Raw genomic sequence first — 19395 nt, 5'->3', positions numbered from 1 at the left:
GGATACTGAGAAGTGCAGAGGAACAGAGGGACCTTGGAGTGCATGTCCACAGATCCCTGAAGGTAGCAGAACAGGTAGATAAGGTGGTTAAGAAGGCATATGGGATACTTTCCTTTATTAGCCGAGGCATAGAATATAAGAGCAGGGAGGTTATGCTAGAACTGTATAAGACACTTGTTAGGCCACAGCTTGAGTACTGCGTACAGTTCTGGTCACCATATTACAGGAAAAGTATGATTGCACTAGAGAGGGTATAGAGGAGATTTACGAGGATGTTGCCAGGGCTGGAGAATTTTAGCTATGAGGAAAGATTGAATAGGCTGAGGTTGTTTTCTTTGGAACAGAGGAGGCTGAGGGGAGATTTAATTGAGGTGTATAAAATTATGAGGGGCCTACATACAGTGGATAGGATGGACCTGTTTCCCTTAGCAGAGAGGTCAATAACCAGGTGGCATAAATTTAAAGTAATTGGCAGAAGGATTAGAGGGGAGCTGAGGAAAAGAACTTTCATCCAGAGGGTGGTAGGGGTCTGGAACTCACTGCCTGAAAGGGTGATAGAGGCAGAAACCCTCAGCTCATTTAAAAAGTACTTGGATGTGCACTTGAAGTACCTTAACCTACAGGGCTATGGACCAAGTGCTGGAAAGTGGGATTAAGCTGGATAGCTCTTTTTCGGCTGGCACGAACACGATGGGCTGAATGGCCTCCTTCTGTGCCATAATGACATTTTGGGATTTCTGATGATGGTTCCATTGAAGGATCTTTGTGTAATTTAGATTAAAATGCTACTATTTTAGTTAAATGTAACTCTCAATTGGTTAAATTTACAGAACAGCAGAGGTGGGAGATGTATAGTGAGATTCAGATGGAGCATCTGAACCCAAGTGCTTTAGACAATGAAAGTTAGTTAAGACATTCAAGTGATGATGCAGACCTATTATATTGTTGAATGACCCTATTCATTGAGCTCAGCAGGGGTAGTTGCCAGGGTAGTCTGGTTAGATTCAGCTCTTGGGAGGGCAGTAGCAAGATTGATCAGCGAGTCTTCTGGCCAACCTCAAACATGAGTATCAATAACCAAGCCCCAACTTCCTTTGGGACAAGAAACAAGAGAACAAAGACCCACATGTTGGGAAGCTTGTGGGTGAGATCTGCAGAGAGGGAGGCCGGTAAGATCCAAGCAGATATCCTTTAGGAAGAAAGCTGGCCTTGGATTAGAAAATTGGCCAGGTTCCAAATAAATTATTGCTGTTTAGCCTATTAAAAGCGTCAGTGTGGCTTATTTTTATTATTTTTCTTGTTCAAGAGGAGGGAACTGAAGTTAGTTGGATTAAGGTGAGATTTGATTACGACTGTTACACTGTACATTCATTTGCTCTCTGTAAAATAATGCAGCTTGATAACTCGCATCTACTATTGTCTTACTAAAGTGTTATAAGTCCGCCTACCGAAAGATTGGAGAAGCGCATATGATGGCACATGCAAAAGACACAATATCCAGTTTAGATCACAAGGGGGTACAATTGTTATGTCCCCTGGTTACGCTATCATATGATTAGGTACTGGCAGATGGATGCACTCCAAAAACGTAAGATGTGGGGACTACTTAAGGGAGTATCCAGCACTGCTGAACCCAGGAAAATATTTAAGGAAGACGCAGAATTTGTAACAGTAACAAAAGCAACAAAATTAAATTAATATGGTAAGTTCAAGGGAAATCAAACAAAATACTACAGGCGGTGTCCATCAGTTATAGGAATCATCCAGTGAGTCAGCAGACATTGCATATTAGTGTTCAAGGGTCACTAGAATGCAAACTATAGTTATAACACAAAAGGGTTCAATTTTGCAGTAGGCTGGTGAGTTTTTCGGATTGAGCAAAGCCCAACCATCGCAGGGTCATGTTTAAATTGAAATGATCCTATTTTGCAGAGGGCCTGTAGGATTGGGTTAAACCCAACTCCATTGGGATATATCAGGTGAATCCACTTAAAGGGGAGACATCACTTCAGGGTGGGTGGCTCACCCAAACTATATTCTTCAAACAAAACTAAAACAAAATTACATTACTATAGTATGGTCAGGGGAAAAACAAACAATACCTTACATGCAGTGTCCACCAGTCAGGTATCTAGTTAATTGGTAGACACAAGTTGGTACTAAGGATCAAACTGTTAGCTAATAATATGGAATGGTACCATTTTAAAACAGGTCAGTGGGATAATGGGAATGAGCTAAGTCAGTTCCCACCAGGATGCACCAACTGCTTCTCTTTAAAAGTGAGATGTCACTAAATGCTCAGAGTGGGGTGGTTCTCATAAACTAAAGCCATAGAAAGCATACAGTATATATATATACACCAGGATGATACCAGGAATATGAAACTATAGTAATGAGACAGCTGAAATACTGGGACTATTTCCACTAGAACAGAGAAGGCTACATGCAGAATTAACAGAGGATTTAAAAATTATGGTTTTGATAGGGTGAATAGGAAAGAATATTTCCTCTGATGGGGGTCAATGACAAATTTCTCCTAACCTTTCTCCTCACTCACTTAATGATAATTTTGCCACAGAGACTGGCTGAGACTGAGACCATTACATCGGAAGAACATAAGAAATAGGAGCAGGAGTAGGCCATATTGTGCCTCGAGCCTGCTCCGCCATTTAACATGATCATGGCTGATCTTCGATCCTTTTTAAGGGTAGATTAAGAGTAGATAAGAACTTGCATTTTATAGCACATTTCACATTCTCAGAACATCCCAAAGTATTTCACAGCTAATGAACTATTTTAAAACTATTTTAAGGCTGAGTTAGATAGATTCCTGATGAACAAGGGAGTCAAAGGTTATAATAGGTAGATGGGAAAGTAGGGTTGAGGTCACAATCAGATCAGCCATGATCTTATCAAAGGGAGGGCAAACAGTAAAAGGGAATACGCAGTAAACGGGAATATATTGAGAGGGGTAGAGGAAGTGAGAGACCTTGGAGAGCATATGCACAGATCCCTGAAGGTGGCAGTACAGGTAGATAAGGTTGTGAAGAAGGCATACGGAATGCTCTCCGTTATTAGCCGAGGTATAGAATACAAAAGCAGGGATGTAATGATGGAACACTATAAAACGCTGGTAAGGCCACAGCTGGAGTATTGTGTGCAGTTCTGGTCACCACATCACAGGAAGGATGTAATTGCTCTGGAGAGAGTGCAGAGAAGATTTATAAGAATGTTGCCATGTCTTGAAAATTGCAGCTACGAGGAGAGATTGGATAGGCTGGGGTTGTTTTCCTTGGAGCAGAGGAGGCTGAGGGGAGACTTGATTGAGGTGTACAAAATTATGAGGGGGCCTAGATAGGGTAGACAGGGGAAGTTGGGACCTGTAGAAGCCGGATGGGTTGCACCTCAACAGATCCGGGACTAATATCCCCTCAGGTGTGTTTGATACTGCTGTTGGGGAGGGTTTAAACTAGAGTGGCAGGGGGTTGGGAACCTGAGCAGGGAGTCAGAAGAGAGTAAAGTTGAAAGCAGCAAGAGAGGGGAGGACCCAGGGGACATTTACAATACAAATAGTACAAATAGTTGTTCAAGAACAAGTGAAAGGGAAAAGCGTAGAGCAGCAGAAAGAGAGTGTACTTTAGGCACTACAGATAAAGTGAAAACTAGAAGGTGTAAAGCGATTAACCCAGCATCAAAGCTGAAGGACAGGCTAGGATGTGTGGCCCAACTAAGAGTTCTATATACAAACGCACGGAGTATAAGGAATAAATTAAATGAACTACAGGCACAAATTCAAATTGGAGAGTATGACATGATAGCTATTACTGAGACATGGCTGCAGGATGGTCAGGATTGGGAACTAAATATACCAGGTTATAAGGTCTACAGGAGAGATAGGGAAAATGGAAGAGGGGGAGGAGTAGCCCTAGTGATTAGAGATGAAATCCCTTCAATGATAAAGGAGGACATAACGAGAGGTAAGCAGCCAACAGAGACCTTATGGGTTGAATTGAGAAATAGGAAAGGATCTAAGACTATAGTGAGAGTTGTGTATAGGACCCCTGGCAGCACTCTGAAGTGCTAGATTGTATAAATGCAGAGATTAGACAAGCGTGTAACAGTGGCATATAGTGGTCTTAATTGGGGACTTTAACCTTCACATAGATTGGGAAAAGCAGACTAGCAACTATCAGAAAGGTAGTGAATTTCTTGAGTGTGTCCGGGATAGTTTTCTACAGCAGTATGTCCTAGAGGCAACAAGGGAGCAAGCCATACTAGATTTAGTAATGAGTAATGAACCAGATTTAGTTAACGGCTTAACTGTGTGTGTACATCTATCCAATAGCGATCATAACATGATTGAGTTCAAGGTAGTGTTTGAAAGGGAAAAAAATGAATCAGTTGCTAAGATTCTAGACTTGGGTAAGGCCGACTTCAATGGGATGAGACAGAGACTGTCCATAGCAAACTGGGCAAATCTGTTAATGGGTAAAACGACTGATGATCAGTGGGAAATGTTTAAAGAAACATTTAACATGATACAGAACCGGTTTATACCCCTGAGGGGCAAGAACTCTACTTGCCAAAAAACAACAGCCATGGGCAACTAAAGAGGTAAGAAACACTATAAGGCATAAGGAAAGGGCATACAAAAAGGCAAAAATTGTCACAGATCCTGGCAAATGGGAAAGATACAAAGATCAACAAAGGGTCACAAAACAGATAGTAAGAGCTACAAAAAGAGTGTATGAAAAGAAACTTGCAAGGGATATCAAAACCAATACGAAGAACTTTTATAGTTATATTAGGAAAGAGGGTGGTCAGGAGCAGTGTTGGCCCCTTAAAAACTGAAAGTGGTGATATTGTCATTGACAATGGGGAAATGGCGGACATGTTGAACGATTACTTTGCGTCAGTATTCACAGTAGAAAAAGAGGATAGCCCCATGCCGGAAATCCCAAGAAAACTAATATTGAATTGGGGACAAGGACTCGATAAAATTAATATAAGTAAGCAGTGTAGATGAAAACATAAATTTACAAAGGGATATTGATAGACTAGGTGAATGGGCAAAACTGTGGCAAATGGAATTCAATGTAGGCAAATGTGAGGTCATCCACTTTGGACCAAGAAAGGATAGAACAGGGTACTTTCTAAATGGTAAAAAGTTAAAAAGAGTGGATGTCCAAAGGGACTTAGAGGTTCAGGTACATCGATCATTGAAGTGTCATGAACAGGTGCAGAAAATAATCAATGAGGCTAATGGAATGCTGACCTTTATATCTGGAGGACTAGAGTACAAGGGGGCAGATGTTATGCTGCAGCTATACAAAAACATTGTTAGACCGCACCTGGAGTACTGTGAGCAGTTCTGGGCACCGCACCTTCGGAAGGACATATTGGCCTTGGAGGGAGTGCAGCGTAGGTTTACTAGAATGAAATCCGGACTTCAAGGGTTAAGTTACGAGGAGAGATGACACAAATTGGGGTTGTATTCTCTAGAGTTTTGAAGGTTAAGGGGTGATCTGATCGAAGTTTATAAGATATTAAGGGGAACAGGTAGGGTGGATAGAGAGAAACTATTTCCACTGGTTGGGGATTCTAGGACTGGGGGCACAGTCTAAAAATTAGAGCCAGCCCTTTCAGGAGTGGGATTAGAAAACACTTCTACACACAAAGGGTGGTAGAAGTTTGGAACTCTCTTCCGCAAATGACAATTGATACTAGCTCAATTGCTAATTTTAAATCTGAGATAGATAGCTTTTTGCCAACCAAAGGTATTATGGGATATGGGCCAAAGGCAAGTATATGGAGTTAGATCACAGATCAGTCATGATCTTATCAAATGGTGGAGCGGGCTCGAGGGGCTGAATGGCCTACTCCTGTTCCTATGTTCCTAGTCAGGAAGTACCTGTTTCCCCCAGCAGAGAGTTCAAGAGCTAGAGGACATAGATTTAAGTTGATTGGCGGAAGGATTAGAGGGGACATGAAGAAAAACTTTTTTACCCAGAGGGTGGTGGGTGTATGGAATTCGCTGCCCAAATTGGTAGTAGAGGCAAGGACCCTGAACTCTTTAAAAAAGTACCTGGACCTGCATCTAAAGTGCTGTAAGCTGCAGGGCTACGGAGCGGGTGCTAGAAGGTGGGATTAGAAGGTGGGTTGTTCTTCGAGCCGGCGCGGACACGATGGGCCAAATGGCCCCCTTCTGTGCTGTATCTTTTCTATGGTTCTATGGCAGAGCAGGCTTGAGGGGCCGAATGGCCTACTCCGGCTCTTAATTCGTATGTTCGTATGTAGTCACTGTTGTAATATGGTTAGGGTTGCCAATCCTCATTCCTGGAGGTCTCATCACATGATTTCCCACCTCCAGCCGCCCCGTCCAGTGAAGCAGCTTTTTATTTTAACCATCTCCAATACTTTTATAACTAATAAACAAAAGTGTTCAAAGAAAATGAAATAAAAACACACTTCTTTTAATGCCTCTATGTTTTTTTCATGGGTTGCTCGTATCAGTGCCCTGGAGATTATTCTTTAATTCCTGGAGACTCCAGGGCAATGCTGGAAGGTTGGCAACCCTAAATGTAGCAGCCAATTTGCATACAGCAAGCTCCCACAAACAGCAATGAGATAAAAGACCAGTTAAACTGCTTTGGCGGTGTTGGTTGAGAGTTAAATGATTGCCAAGACACTGGGAGAACTTCCCCATTCTTCTTCAAAATGCTCCCAATCTAATTCTGGTTAGAAACATGCCACATTCCTTCCTAGTCAAACCCCCCCCACAACGTCACAGAAGAGAAAAAAAAATCACGTGATCACCGTACGTCACAAGGCAAGAACAATTTGTAACAACGTGCGCGGGGCAACCTGTGATTGACAAGCGTATCAACCAATCAGAAGCCGAGCGTTGATCGCCCCCCCCCCCCCGTCGGAAAACGGAACTGCCAGTGACACCGAGGGGCCAATCAGGTGAAGGAGCTTGGGGGCGGGTGTTGGGTGAGGTCGGGTTGTTGACGATATGGCCAGCTTCCCTTACGGTTCGGTGAGTGAATTAGGAAACGGGGAGCTTTAATGTTACTGCCTCTATCGGGGCAAAGGGCGGGCGGGCGGGGTCGCTGGAGTCGGGGTTTACGCCGAGGTCGGCAGTGCTGAACTGGCGGAGAAGCCAATTTGGGGCGAGAGGCGGCCTCTCCCTATTGAAGTTGGCTGAAAGTTGAGGGTGCGGACCCCGCCTGTCCTGGCCGCGGGGGAGCCGCGCACTGAGAGCCCAGTGGGGTCTGTCTGCGGGTAGGAGAGGTTTGGGGGGATAAGGGAGCGGGGGGGGGGGGATAAGGGAGCGGGGGGGGGGGGGGGGGGTGAAGAGGAGAGTGTTTTTGCGCCAGGAAAGAGGTGGTGGCTGCTGCACCTCTGACTCCTATGCTGGTTGGAACTCCCTTTTTAAATATTCGTGTTCTTCCTGGATCTCTGGGGAGATCCGTAAATTCTACCTTGCAATGTATTCGTGAATTATGTGCAAACTTGGGAAAGGTTTTTCCAAACCTTTTCCCCCCCAAGTAGGTCCCAAATGTAATGGGGACCCACGCGGGCACACCTTTGTTCAGCTTTTGTAATACCTGTGGGACAATGATTTATGAATATCTATTGTTTAAAAATATACTAACTCCAGTGTGAATTTTATATAATTAACAAAACCTTTAGAGTTTATTTCATTTCATAACTTAAAAACTAGTAATTTGATGGTATCTGCTATTTTTATTCTGCTGAAGCACTTAACTTTTGTATGTTTAAATCTTTTGGCACTGGTATCCTTTTGAGGATCCTGAGATGGCCAGGTTCAGGCTGGAGTCCAGTTGCACCATGTATAGTTGTAGCAATAATACTATTAGCTGTGGATTGTGATTTCCAGAAAAATCATGAAGGGCCTATCAGCTGCCTTCCTATTTTGGTCAAAAATAAATTTTTGGATTGCCATCAAAAGTGCATTCTAAAATAATATGAGGAAGATATTGTCAAGTTAAGCCAACTCTTTCCAACAACCAGCAGACAAATTTTCATTGCCCATCATTGCAGATATCAGTACCTCCAAATTAAACATTTCCTCCAGGAGCCATTTAGAGTCTGCAAACTGACTATCCTTGGAGCAATATCTACAGCAACTAACAAACATCTCCAAATAAGCCTGCACCTAGGTCACTATCATCTTCTCCAAATCAAAAGACAGCACAAGAAGCCTGAAGGCTTTCTTGGAATGAGATGTAGGCTGCCAGATAGCAGACAAGGTATAAAGACAGATCCTCACGATCAACACATGCAGCAAAATGTATGAGAGGCAACTCAAGATTGCTTACTGTACTTCATCCCATAGATTCATTACAGAGGGATAACTGTCAAATGGGCTGTAGCCAGAAAGGCACAATACTTAGATATTTTGTTCATATCCTGGCTTTCCTGTTTTGATGGTAGACCAGGAGATCATAAAGTCCATGATTGCCTCTTCGGACCAGGGCTTGTGGCTCGCCCAATGTGGTATCGTCGGCCTTTTTTTTGCAATAGGCGGGCTAATGTGACCCTTGCTGTCTGCTGCAAGAATTTGAATTTCCCATTATGGTTAGGTTAAACTCACCTCACAACAGTTGTAACTGTCAGATTTATGGGACATGTGCTTTTTGGAATGAGTACTGCATGCATTCTTTCTAGATCTTCAAAAGTACCAAGGAGTCTAGAGTTCCCTCCTGTTGGTCTGCACAATCCAGTTCTTCTCTTTCCCTCCTGCTCTACATCTCCTCCTCTTCCCCCCCCCCCCCCAATCAACATCAACCCCCACTGACCTTGAGGAAAGAAAGACTGTGCAAAAGTCTCATAGATGGTACTGACTGAATCCTGCAAAATTACCACTCCACTTAGACAAGACCCCTGGCATTCCTCCAACGTTGGCCATGGTCAAACTATCTTGATCTCCCAAACAGTGTAGCTCCAGTATATGTGCAACAGTGTCATCAACCCTACTGTTATCAATGTATTATAAGTGCAATGTGAAAATAGCAAAGTGACTGCAAAAATGTACATTTCTAATTTTGCTGGATGAATATTGAGTTTTAATATTGCCAGATTAATTCAAAAATAAATGTAGTGTGTTCCTTTTGGTATTGTGTTTCACAAATGCAAAATACCAAAATATTTCCAACCACTTGGTAGTGCTGCAAATGTAGTCTGTTTCTCCACAGGGGATAAAACAAATAAGCTTTTGACTTTGTGTTGCCATTATTATTCTACCAGCCTGTCACCAGAATTTTTTCTTCCTTCACTCTTGTTCTCTATCTCCCAATCATTACTTGGGATTTCTCTCTATTTAGCTGTATGCCTTCTTTTGACTTGTATTCTGCTAAAATTTGGTTTAAAATCTTTGATAATATATTCTATTTATACAAGTGAGAGGAATAAGAACGTAAGAAATAGGAGCAGGAGCAGGCCGTACGGCCCCTGGAGCCTCCTCTGCATTCAATAAGGTCGTGGCTGATCTTTCACCTCAACTCCACTTTCCCACCCTATCCCCATATTCTCCAATCTATGAATTATAGATTGGAAACGTTAATTCCGGTTTTTGTGTGAATCATCTTATATGAATTATTGCTTTTCTTTGCCTTTCATATTGCAGCACTACCATGGATCACCAGGGCCTGCACCAGGGGCTCCACCGAGCAGCTACATCTCAAGGCAACATCAAGCTGGAGGTCAATACGGTCCCCATTCTGGGGGTCAGTATGGTGGGCCACCACCAGGTAGTCCGTATGGAGGCCCACAACCAAGTGCACCTTATGGAACATCAGCAGCAGGTGGGCAATATGGAAACCAAGCACCAGGAGCACCGTATGGAGCTCCACCACCAGGAGGGCATTTTGGAGCCCCTGCACAAGGAGGCCAGTATGGACCTTCAGCTCCAGGGGCCCCATATGGAAGTGCATCTTCAGCAGGACATTATGGAGGGGCTGCACCAGGTGGTCCATATGGTGGACAGCCATATGGAATTCCGCAGCAAGGGCCATATGGATCAGGTGCTCCTTCAGCTGGTAACTATCTGATGTAGAAAACTGGACTATTTCTGGAGAGAAATATGAGATATGGTTTGCTAATGTCAGTGACATGAAGAGTTAAGTCAGCTTTTTTTCTTCAAAGGCAGTTGTATCCACCCATGTAGCCTTTCTGAAATGGGGAGGTGAATACGTAAGCTGCGGTATAATTCAGTTTCCAAGCTATCACACCTGTAAGCAGACAGTTGTAAGTCAAAAGGAAGTATTGGTGTACGTCAAAAAGAAGTATATCATTTATTTTTCTCTCTGAGCCATCCCATGTAACGGTCTGCCTGAGACCTGGAACTCATCTCAATTTCTATGCATGACTGGTGGATTCAAATGTCAGTACTCGAAGCAATGAATAACACTGCTGTATCTACAAGCGTGTGAACATTGGAACTTGAGAAGAAACCACCTGAGGTACTAATGTACCAATTAAGAATCATTGGCAAGTGCTGTAACTTGATCGTACAGTGTCTCTTTTTACCTTTGTATTCACATAACAGCGGCATGTGTTGCAAATCAAACAGATCATTTAGCGTCCAAGGAAGGTCTATAAATGGAGTCCCAAAGCTCTATTACAAAACCTTGCCCAAAATATATATTTTTAAGGTATTTGGTCTGGATAGTATTCAGGCTGTTCATGTCGTATTTTGCCATGAGGCTGTTATCAAAACCTTGGAGATTTGAACATTATGATGCTCTAGAATGCCATAGATGTGTGAACTAGGATAATTGGAATAAACGTACAGTTCCCCAGTCAGTAGCACATTTTCCTGGGGTTGGGCAGCTTCAAATTGGCTAATAGTGCAGTCTGAAACTGCAGCCTCCATTAAGGTAAATGAAATTGCTTCACAGGACTGTTCCCCTTCAGTGACATCACTAGAGCAGCCTGGAGATGAGGAGACCCAAAATGGTAGGTCTCCACAGAGGAGACATTTCATAAAAATATTAAGGAGTATTTAAAAAAACATTTTTGATGCATTAGCTGAGTCCTTTGGAAAAAGTTATACACCCTTTGACTATCCTTTCATTTAATCTATTACAAAAAAAATCTAATAAAGAATTAAGTTTTGCCTACCCTGAGATTTGTGCATAACTGGATTGTGTAATTAATTAACAAATTTTGCTAGGGCTTAATTTTCGTGTTTGTCTATATTTTGACAAAAATAAGGCACATTTGAATATTCAGGTAATCATAGGCACAAAAATTAAAATGAGCAAAGTTGTCCATTAGCTCCATCTTGTTAAAACCTTGGTCTAGTGTACATTTTACAGTATTACTACTTTGTAGGTTTTAAGATTTTTATATTTTCTGTTGTGTAAAATTGTTACAGAAGTTTTATGTGATATTGTTTTCAATTAAGTGGAAAGTAAAGAGTCTATTAAATGCCCCTCAATCTAATTCTTGGCTCATTACTGCTAATTGTAGTGTGCTCTGTAAAGAAGGAAATAATTTTGGCTGTTATCCATTTAACATAACATAACATTGAACTTGCTGTTGTGCAGGTGGTATTCCAGCAGGCATAGATCCCGAAGCCTATTCCTGGTTCCAGTCAGTGGATGCAGATCATAGTGGCTACATCTCGCTGAAGGAACTCAAGCAGGCACTTGTCAACAGCAACTGGTCAACGTTTAATGATGACACCTGCTACATGATGCTCAGTAAGTTTGGACCCAATTATTTTTTTTTTGTTTACTTAAACCTATTCAACAGTGAAGCATTGTAATACAGAATTTAATACTATTTGATTAGTAAAATTGTGGAATTTCAGTTTTGCTAATAGCTTTCTAGGCACAGGATACCAGATGTTAATGTGCTTGAAACAATCTATTTTAATTATTCCTAGTAATTTTCTTCTCTCTGTTACGTCCTTGATGTACAACACACATCATTCCACTGTTGGTGTTTGGGGAGGGCAGAAATGAACACCTTTTCTTAAGGCTTCTGTCAATGTTGCTGTAACCAGATACTAGGATGTGCACAATAATAGCACATTATTGACTTGCCCCTCTAATGTCAAAGATCCCATTCTCCATTTAGTACCATCCCATGACAACTGCCCTAAGATTGCAAACTCACTTCTGGCGAATCATAACACAAATCCATGTCATCACAATCCATGGTACACTGAAGTACACTGCCAATATATCTAGAAACCAATTTTAATTTATGAATAGGTGCACTAAGCATTACATTAGATGCATCAGGATATAGTATTTTGTTTGAATTTGTTTTCATTATAGGTGTTTAAATACAGTTTGTATTTTGTTTGTATCAAAGAAGGATAAAGTTTTCAATGAGGGTAGTACATAAATGTAGATATGGTACATTTTCTTAAAGTTATATGTGCAAGAACATCTACCGCAAACAGGTGAAATAAGCACCAGTTAATAGAAACTTTCATGCTCTGGCATCCTGCAGAAGGGACTTAATATAATAAAAGGAATTAAAACAGGGAGGCCTATTTTGAGAAATCAACTTTATTGAATATTTTTGCTGAAACTTCACAAAATTCTGCAGCACAGCCTTTCATAATTCTCATTTCACATTTTTACAACAGAGGGAATTGAAGGTCACATTAATCATTTCCTTATTTGTTTTGTTACAAGGTAAAAATCCAGGACTATTGGGAGGGAAGGAAAGGTGAAGTAGTGGAATTTCTAACACTTCCGTGTTTTCATTTAGTAACTCTGTTTCACTGTCCAAAAATCTCATAATTCTGATAAGCTATAACATTCTTTTGTTCAGTTATATTCACTATTTTTGATCGGTAAGCGTTGATGTCAGGCAATGATTTGGATAAGTGTGTGATGGAGCTATATAAACAGCTGTTGTTGAAACACCTTCAGGCTAATGGTGATCTTTGGTGATAATTCAGCTCCGTCTAACTGTTAGCCTCACTAATTTGTTAAAGCTACTAATTATGTAATCAACACTCAGTTTGAACAGAAATATCCAAACATTAACAGGAAAAAAACAAATGTTAATCTCAATACTTTGTGACTGATTTTACGGGTCTTATTCAGACAGCCTGTAAGTTCTAACTTCATCAAAACTAAAGGATACTTTCTATTTGATATGGTAATGCATGCCATTTGGACATACTATGTGCCGCGCATCTAGGTTCGGTTAATCAAAACCTAGTCTCCCCTTGCACAATAACTCAAAATAAGCCATATATATCCGTATAAAATGTAGTATATTACTGCTGCTAAATGGGATAATCTTTTGGTCTAATTAAACCAGATTTGAATTTGACTTTCTCCTTATAAATTGAGCATTGTAAGGGGCCTGTCTTTCTGGAGCACCAAGCAGGGATTTTTGCATCTGTATCTAAAGTGACTTCTGGTCCAAATTTTAGGGGCTGTTGAAACAAGAAAAGGTTTATTTTTTAAAAAGAAAGTATGATGATAGCAGACAAGCAGGTCTTTTTTTATTACAACTGAATCACTTTCCCTTTGCCATCCTGCATATTTAGTATTTTTAGTCATCTGAAATTAAATTCTTTATTTTGGTAAGTTTTCTGTTGAGTGTTTAACAAGTGCTTTAAATGATAAGGCTAGCATGCTAGAGATAGATAACCCTTTAAAAGTTACTTAGGAAAATATAAAAATCCATTTTAATTTTTTATCAAAAAGGTCCTTTTATAAGAATTCATAAGTTCCTGTTCATGAACTACTGAGGGTGAATGTTACATTTGCAGCATGACACACAGTGCTGTTGATGGCTTCAGTGTATAGAAAGTGTGTTATCCAGTGTATCAAATAATGATCATTACTTAAAGGGTAAGTTTCTTTATACTAAAAAGACTTGGGTTATCTACTTTTTAGGGTTGAGAGGGCAGGTGGCTGACCTACTCTCAGGCTGTCACCAATGCTACTCTGAGCTAGTACCTTGAGGTGTGCAAGTCGTCTGGAGTAGTCTCTCCTCCCGCCCCCCCCAAAAATGACGATCAAAGAGTAAATTGTTTCTCAGGTTCAACTATTTAGCTTTTACGTAGTAAATAATTTGAAGCAATTTTCAATTTTACCCTTTGCTCCCCCAGATATGTTTGATAAAAGCAAAATTGGTAAGATCGATTTGTACGGATTTTCAGCACTGTGGAGATTTCTTCAGCAGTGGCGCAACATGTTCCAGCAGTTTGACCGGGATCGATCAGGAGCCATAAACCCCCAGGAGCTACAACAAGGTGAGTCAAAGGAGCTTGTTTGTGTTTGTTCTCCCTGTATCTACATCACAGTAATTGCACCTCACTGGAAAGAGTGACCATTGGCCTGAACTGTACTGAATTAAACCAAATCAAGAAAACAGAAAAGGTGATGGATGTGGTCTGATTTCAAGAAGTGGGATTATGTTTGTTTCATCTTTAATGTCAGTTTTCTTTACCTTTTTGAAACTGAGTGTTGGGCTCTGAGCTATATTGAGTTACAACAGCTGTATATTCTGCAGCTGGGATGGAGTGCCTATGTGATGACATTATAAAAACCATGAGTTGAGGATTGTCAGAAATATTCTATTAATAATTGAGAAGTATCAGCTTGGCTCAGGTGTTAGCACTCTCACCTTTTGAGTCAGAATGTTGTGGTTTCAAGCCCCACTACATATCTAGGCTGACACTTCAATGCAGTACTAAGATACAGTCTTTCAGATTAGACGTTAAACCAAGGCCCTGTCTGCTTGTTCAGTTGGTTGTAAAAGATCCCATGGCACTATTTGTCCTGGCCAACATTCCTCCCTCAACCAGCATCACCATAACAGATTATCTGGTCATTCATCTTTATGGGACCTTGCTGTATGCAAATTAGCTCCCCACATAACAACAGTGACTACTTCAAAAGTAATTCATTGTTTGTAAAGTGCTTTAGGATGTCCTGTGGATTTGATATGGTCCAAGTTCTTCCTTTTAATAGGTACAAATCATCGTTAGACCCAGGTGGAACAGATATGGAAATTATTGAACATAGAACAAGTGGCATTTATTAAAATCGTTAAGTTAATTTTTATAATTTGAACAAGTATGAACTTTTATTTCACTAATCCATTTTTTGGAGTTTGATATTTGTTTGTGTCTAGCTCAATGTTTTGCTTTATATGATTTGGCTTATGCAAGCATTACTCATTTACTATGTATTTCATATTTTAATTGGATATTCAAATTATTTTTCATCAGAATCTTTTATTACATCTTACCTAATGCAGCTTATATTGGGTTTTGTTTTGCAGCTCTATCGCAGATGGGTTACAACTTAAGCCCACAGTTTGTCCAGTTCCTTACAACCCGATACGCACCAAAAACAGCCCAGCCAACCATTCAACTGGACAGTTTCATCCAGATTTGCACACAATTACAGAGCACAACTGAGGCCTTCAAAGAGAAAGACACCAACCGCTCTGGAAGTATCCGTGTCAGCTATGAAGACTTCCTCATTCTTGCTGTATCACGCATGCTATGATCTGTTGTTATATCAGAAAGAGAGGTTAAAAGAGCTAGGTTGGGTGTCCATTCACTTACCCGGGTCAGCTAAATGGATTAAACGTAGAATTGTAAAAAAAAAGTAATGCGAATAAAAGGAGCAATTTAAAATCGATCACAGGGTTGTACCCTCTTGTACCACCAGTTATGGACCAATGTTGTACTTTCAACACTGTAATTATATTACTGTATTTAGTAAAGTAATTCACTTACATATAACATAAAATTTCATTGCTTGGAATCTATTAAAAGGTGTGCTTATTTTAAGAGTATTCCATAAATCAAATCAAAATAAAGTTTGAATTGAAACCTGTTCCAACTATAACACTGACCTGCATAAAATGACTTCACTGTAAGAATGGCCTTGTACAACATATTCCAAATTGAACGACTGTGGTTTGAAATAGGTGTAATTTCAACAAAACTTGTTTATAAAGTTCTGTATAGAGTAGCATTTCATGTGTGTAATAGATTATACTTTTTCTGTATTGATTTTTAAGCATTTTGCCCCCCAAAAATTAAAAAGAAAATTTCAGTGAAATTCTGATTTTGATGTATTACGTGGGCAAAGGTTAAGTGAGGAATTGGGAACACTAATAGAACCATTTCAGAGGCCTTGATACTCTTGAAAAAATTGCATTACTTTTCGTGTTTCGGATGTCGTCTTTGTAGGAGAGCTCTACACATAGAAATTGTCAACTTTTTGCAAACTTGATAAAGATTAGTGCTGGATTAGTATGTAGTAAAGTTTGGACTAGTTGGTAAAATACTTTTTGAACTGCAGTGATCATTTTCATTGGCTGTGGTTATAGTAGCATATAATAAACTAATGCCAGCCAATACTTATGATCTTTGCAATAGTACTGTAACTTTACATCTATTCCCCAGCCTCATTTAAGCATGCTAAAAATAAGCAAATATGCCATGCACTGAATTGTTAATTCACATTTGCAAGCAAAATGGTTTAATATAATGTAAGCAGTTTTGTTTTGGAGTTTGTTGGTGTCCACAGCCGCTATCTAATCCCTGTTGGATTGTTACTGGTCACAGATGTCTGTCTTTAGCAGTACCCTAAATACTGTCCTTTTAACCTATTTGCTTGCTTATACATGTATATAACATTTTAACCCAATATTTTGGAACAGCATGCACCTGCATTTAGGCTTGAGCAGTTCTCTTGTATTTACATCCACGATTGTGTGGCTGTCCGTGTGTACTCAGCGAAATTCTGAGACTGACAGAAGTCAATAAAAGCTTCAACCAAATTGCCTGATAAAATTAAATTATATTTTGGTAAACTTTGTAATAGCTATTGCATGAAAAGGAAGGCTTTCCAGAAGTGGTTTGATTTCAGTTTTAAATTTACAATAGTAAAAACAAATGCTAAAAATGTGCAGTGGGTTTATCAGCATTTGTTGGAGAAAGATAGGTTAATATTTCAGGTCTAACCATCTTTCTCTTGGATGCTGATTGATCTAGTCTGTATTTGCAGCAATTTCTGTTTTTATTTCAGATTTCCAGCACTTAATTTATACCACTCCTGTTAAGTTCAGTCTTTTAATTGTTCTAGTGATCTAGCAATACTTGTACTAATCAAATTCCATTCATACTGGTTACAAATAGAAGCCAAATATTAGATGTACATGATCTCTTGTGGTAGATACTTATGTTGTCCCCACTGGTAGAAACCCATTAAAAACTTAAACAAGTAGTTTGAGAGTTGGAATCTTTGATAAACTGTGTTGCAGCAGTAAGTTTGTTACTAGTTTGCACCCGCCTGGTACTTGCAACATTCATACTAATTTGTCATTAATTTGAAGTGGTGGGTATGTTTAATCTCTTTTCCCTTCTCCCCCCCCCCCCCCCCCCCCTTATTGCTGTGGTCAAAGATGTAGGTTTTAAGGAGCATCTTAAAAGAGAGAGAGGTAGAAAGGTGGAGCGGTTTAGGGAGGGAATTTCAGAGTCTAAGGCTTAGACAGTTTAAGGCATAGCCACCAATGGTAGGGCGAAAGAAATCAGGCATGTACGAGGCTGGAATTGGAGGAGTGCAGAGATCTTGGAGGGTTGTAGGGCTGGAGGAGGTTACAGAGATAGAGAGGGGTGAGACCAAGGAGGGACTTTAACATAAGGATGAGAATTTTAAATTTGAGGTGTTGCTGGACCAGGAGCCAATGAGCACAGAGTTGATGGGTGAATGGGACTTGGTGTGAGTTAGGCTGCGGGCAGCAGAGTTTTGGATGAGCTTAAGTTCATTGAGGGTGGAAGATAGGCTGGCCATGAGAGTATTAGAATAGTCCAGCGGAGGTAACAAAAGGCTGAGCATTTCAGCAGCAGGTGGGTGGAGATGGGCGATATTACGAAGGTGGAAGTAACAGTCTTGGTGATGGAGAAGATTATGGGATTGGAAGCTCACCTCAGCTAGGATGCTAAGGTTATGAGATCTGGTTCAGCCTCAGACAGAGGCCAAAAAGGGGGATGGAATCGGTGGCTAGGGAACGGAGTTTGTGGCCGAGGCAGAAGACAATGGCTTCAGTCTTCCTAATATTTAATTAGAGGAAGTTTCTGCTCATCTGACACTGGGTATCGGACAAGCTGCGCCACAAATCGTAGGAAATGGAGGGGTGGTGAGGTGGGGGATGAGGTAGAGCTGGGTGGCGTCAATGTACTGACGTGTTTTTGGATGATGTCACCGAGGAGCAGCATGTAAATGAACTGAAGTGATCCCAGAACAGAACCCTGATGCACTGCTACAATCTTGAAAACTGAGAAACTGCCCATAACTCCTCCTTTCTGTTTGTTTCCTTCCTTCTGATATGTTTTCAATCCAATTTGCTTACATTTCCCCTAATTCCATTCCCCTTGATCTTCTCCTGATAGCCTTCTGTGTGGTATCTTGTTAAAAGCTAAAGTTCACACCAACTGTATTTCCCCCAACCACCACGTCTCTTGCCTCCTCAGGTTTGTCCTTTATGAAATCCGTGTTAGCTGTTTCTAATTATTTTCTGTTCATCTAGGTCACTCGTTAATTGTCTTGTAATTGTGTATTTCATATATAAAAAAATACTTGAAATTTCAACTTATTATGAAATCACTTCTAAAGATAAAAAATGCAGATACAAAATCTATCTTAAAATGACATAGCATTTATTAGGTCTCAGTATCGATTACAGAACAATCATGATTCATGGAAAATTTTGCATATTTGCATGCACTATAGATTTAATTTATTACAGGTCAAAAGAAAACATTCATAGGATTATGATAATTCATTGGCTGATGTATAATGCCAGTCATTGTGTTTGATGCTTAAAGCTTTACCTGTAAAATTAGACATTATTGCTCCCAGACACCCATTAGTGGCTTGTTGCCCATTACCTTAGTATATCTTAACAATTGGTGCAGGACATTTATGTTAATATAAACACATGTACTGTGTACACTAAAAACACTGAATTAATGGATTTACAGTATGTGCCAATTGACTTCAATCAGCTTTCTCATAGACTATTCTTTGTAATGGGCCCTGGCAGGGATGTTTTTAAAATTGAGTTTCATATTAGTAATGTTTCTGGTATGTCTGGCAGGCCATTAAATAAGAGGCTCTTAATTACAGCAGTTGATTGAATGCCACTTTAACAACACAAAAGTGATTTGCTGGTGTATTTTTAGACTAACCATCCAATGGGCGATTTTAGGAGGATAAAATCTGCATGATGCTGCCATTTTGTCAAAGCCAATAAATGTTCATAGTAAAATCAGAATATTGTTTGAGTAGTAGAATGCCGTCATTCCAACTTCTTCCTCCCTGAAGCAGCTGTTGCCAGGATAGATGGAGTGTACAGAAGCAGGAT

General features: G+C 40.3%; 2 protein-coding genes across 2 annotated transcripts in view; both read left to right on the top strand.

The window, feature by feature from the left end:
- Window positions 1-19395, top strand: part of LOC137342605 (polyadenylate-binding protein 4-like) — a 378766-nt gene that overhangs the window by 181529 nt on the left and 177842 nt on the right. The gene's annotated exons all lie outside the window — the stretch shown is intronic.
- On the top strand, window positions 6952-18624 carry pef1 (penta-EF-hand domain containing 1). Its single transcript, XM_068006598.1, has 5 exons — window positions 6952-7039; window positions 9653-10064; window positions 11577-11732; window positions 14117-14260; window positions 15295-18624. Exons 1-5 carry the CDS (start codon window positions 7016-7018, stop codon window positions 15522-15524), a joined length of 966 nt encoding a protein of 321 aa, XP_067862699.1. The 5' UTR covers window positions 6952-7015; the 3' UTR covers window positions 15525-18624.

This window comes from Heptranchias perlo, chromosome 26, assembly GCF_035084215.1.
Source record: "Heptranchias perlo isolate sHepPer1 chromosome 26, sHepPer1.hap1, whole genome shotgun sequence".
Lineage (NCBI taxonomy): Eukaryota > Metazoa > Chordata > Chondrichthyes > Hexanchiformes > Hexanchidae > Heptranchias > Heptranchias perlo.
This window is presented reverse-complemented; position numbering and strand designations above follow the sequence as displayed.

Bases quoted from the DNA above. Each gene is read 5' to 3' on its own strand.
- pef1 (XM_068006598.1), top strand. From the start codon at position 7,016: ATGGCCAGCTTCCCTTACGGTTCG. The intron at 7,040-9,652 runs GTGAGTGAATTA...TTCATATTGCAG, and splicing joins CCAGCTTCCCTTACGGTTCG to CACTACCATGGATCACCAGG. The intron at 11,733-14,116 runs GTAAGTTTGGAC...TTGCTCCCCCAG, and splicing joins CACCTGCTACATGATGCTCA to ATATGTTTGATAAAAGCAAA.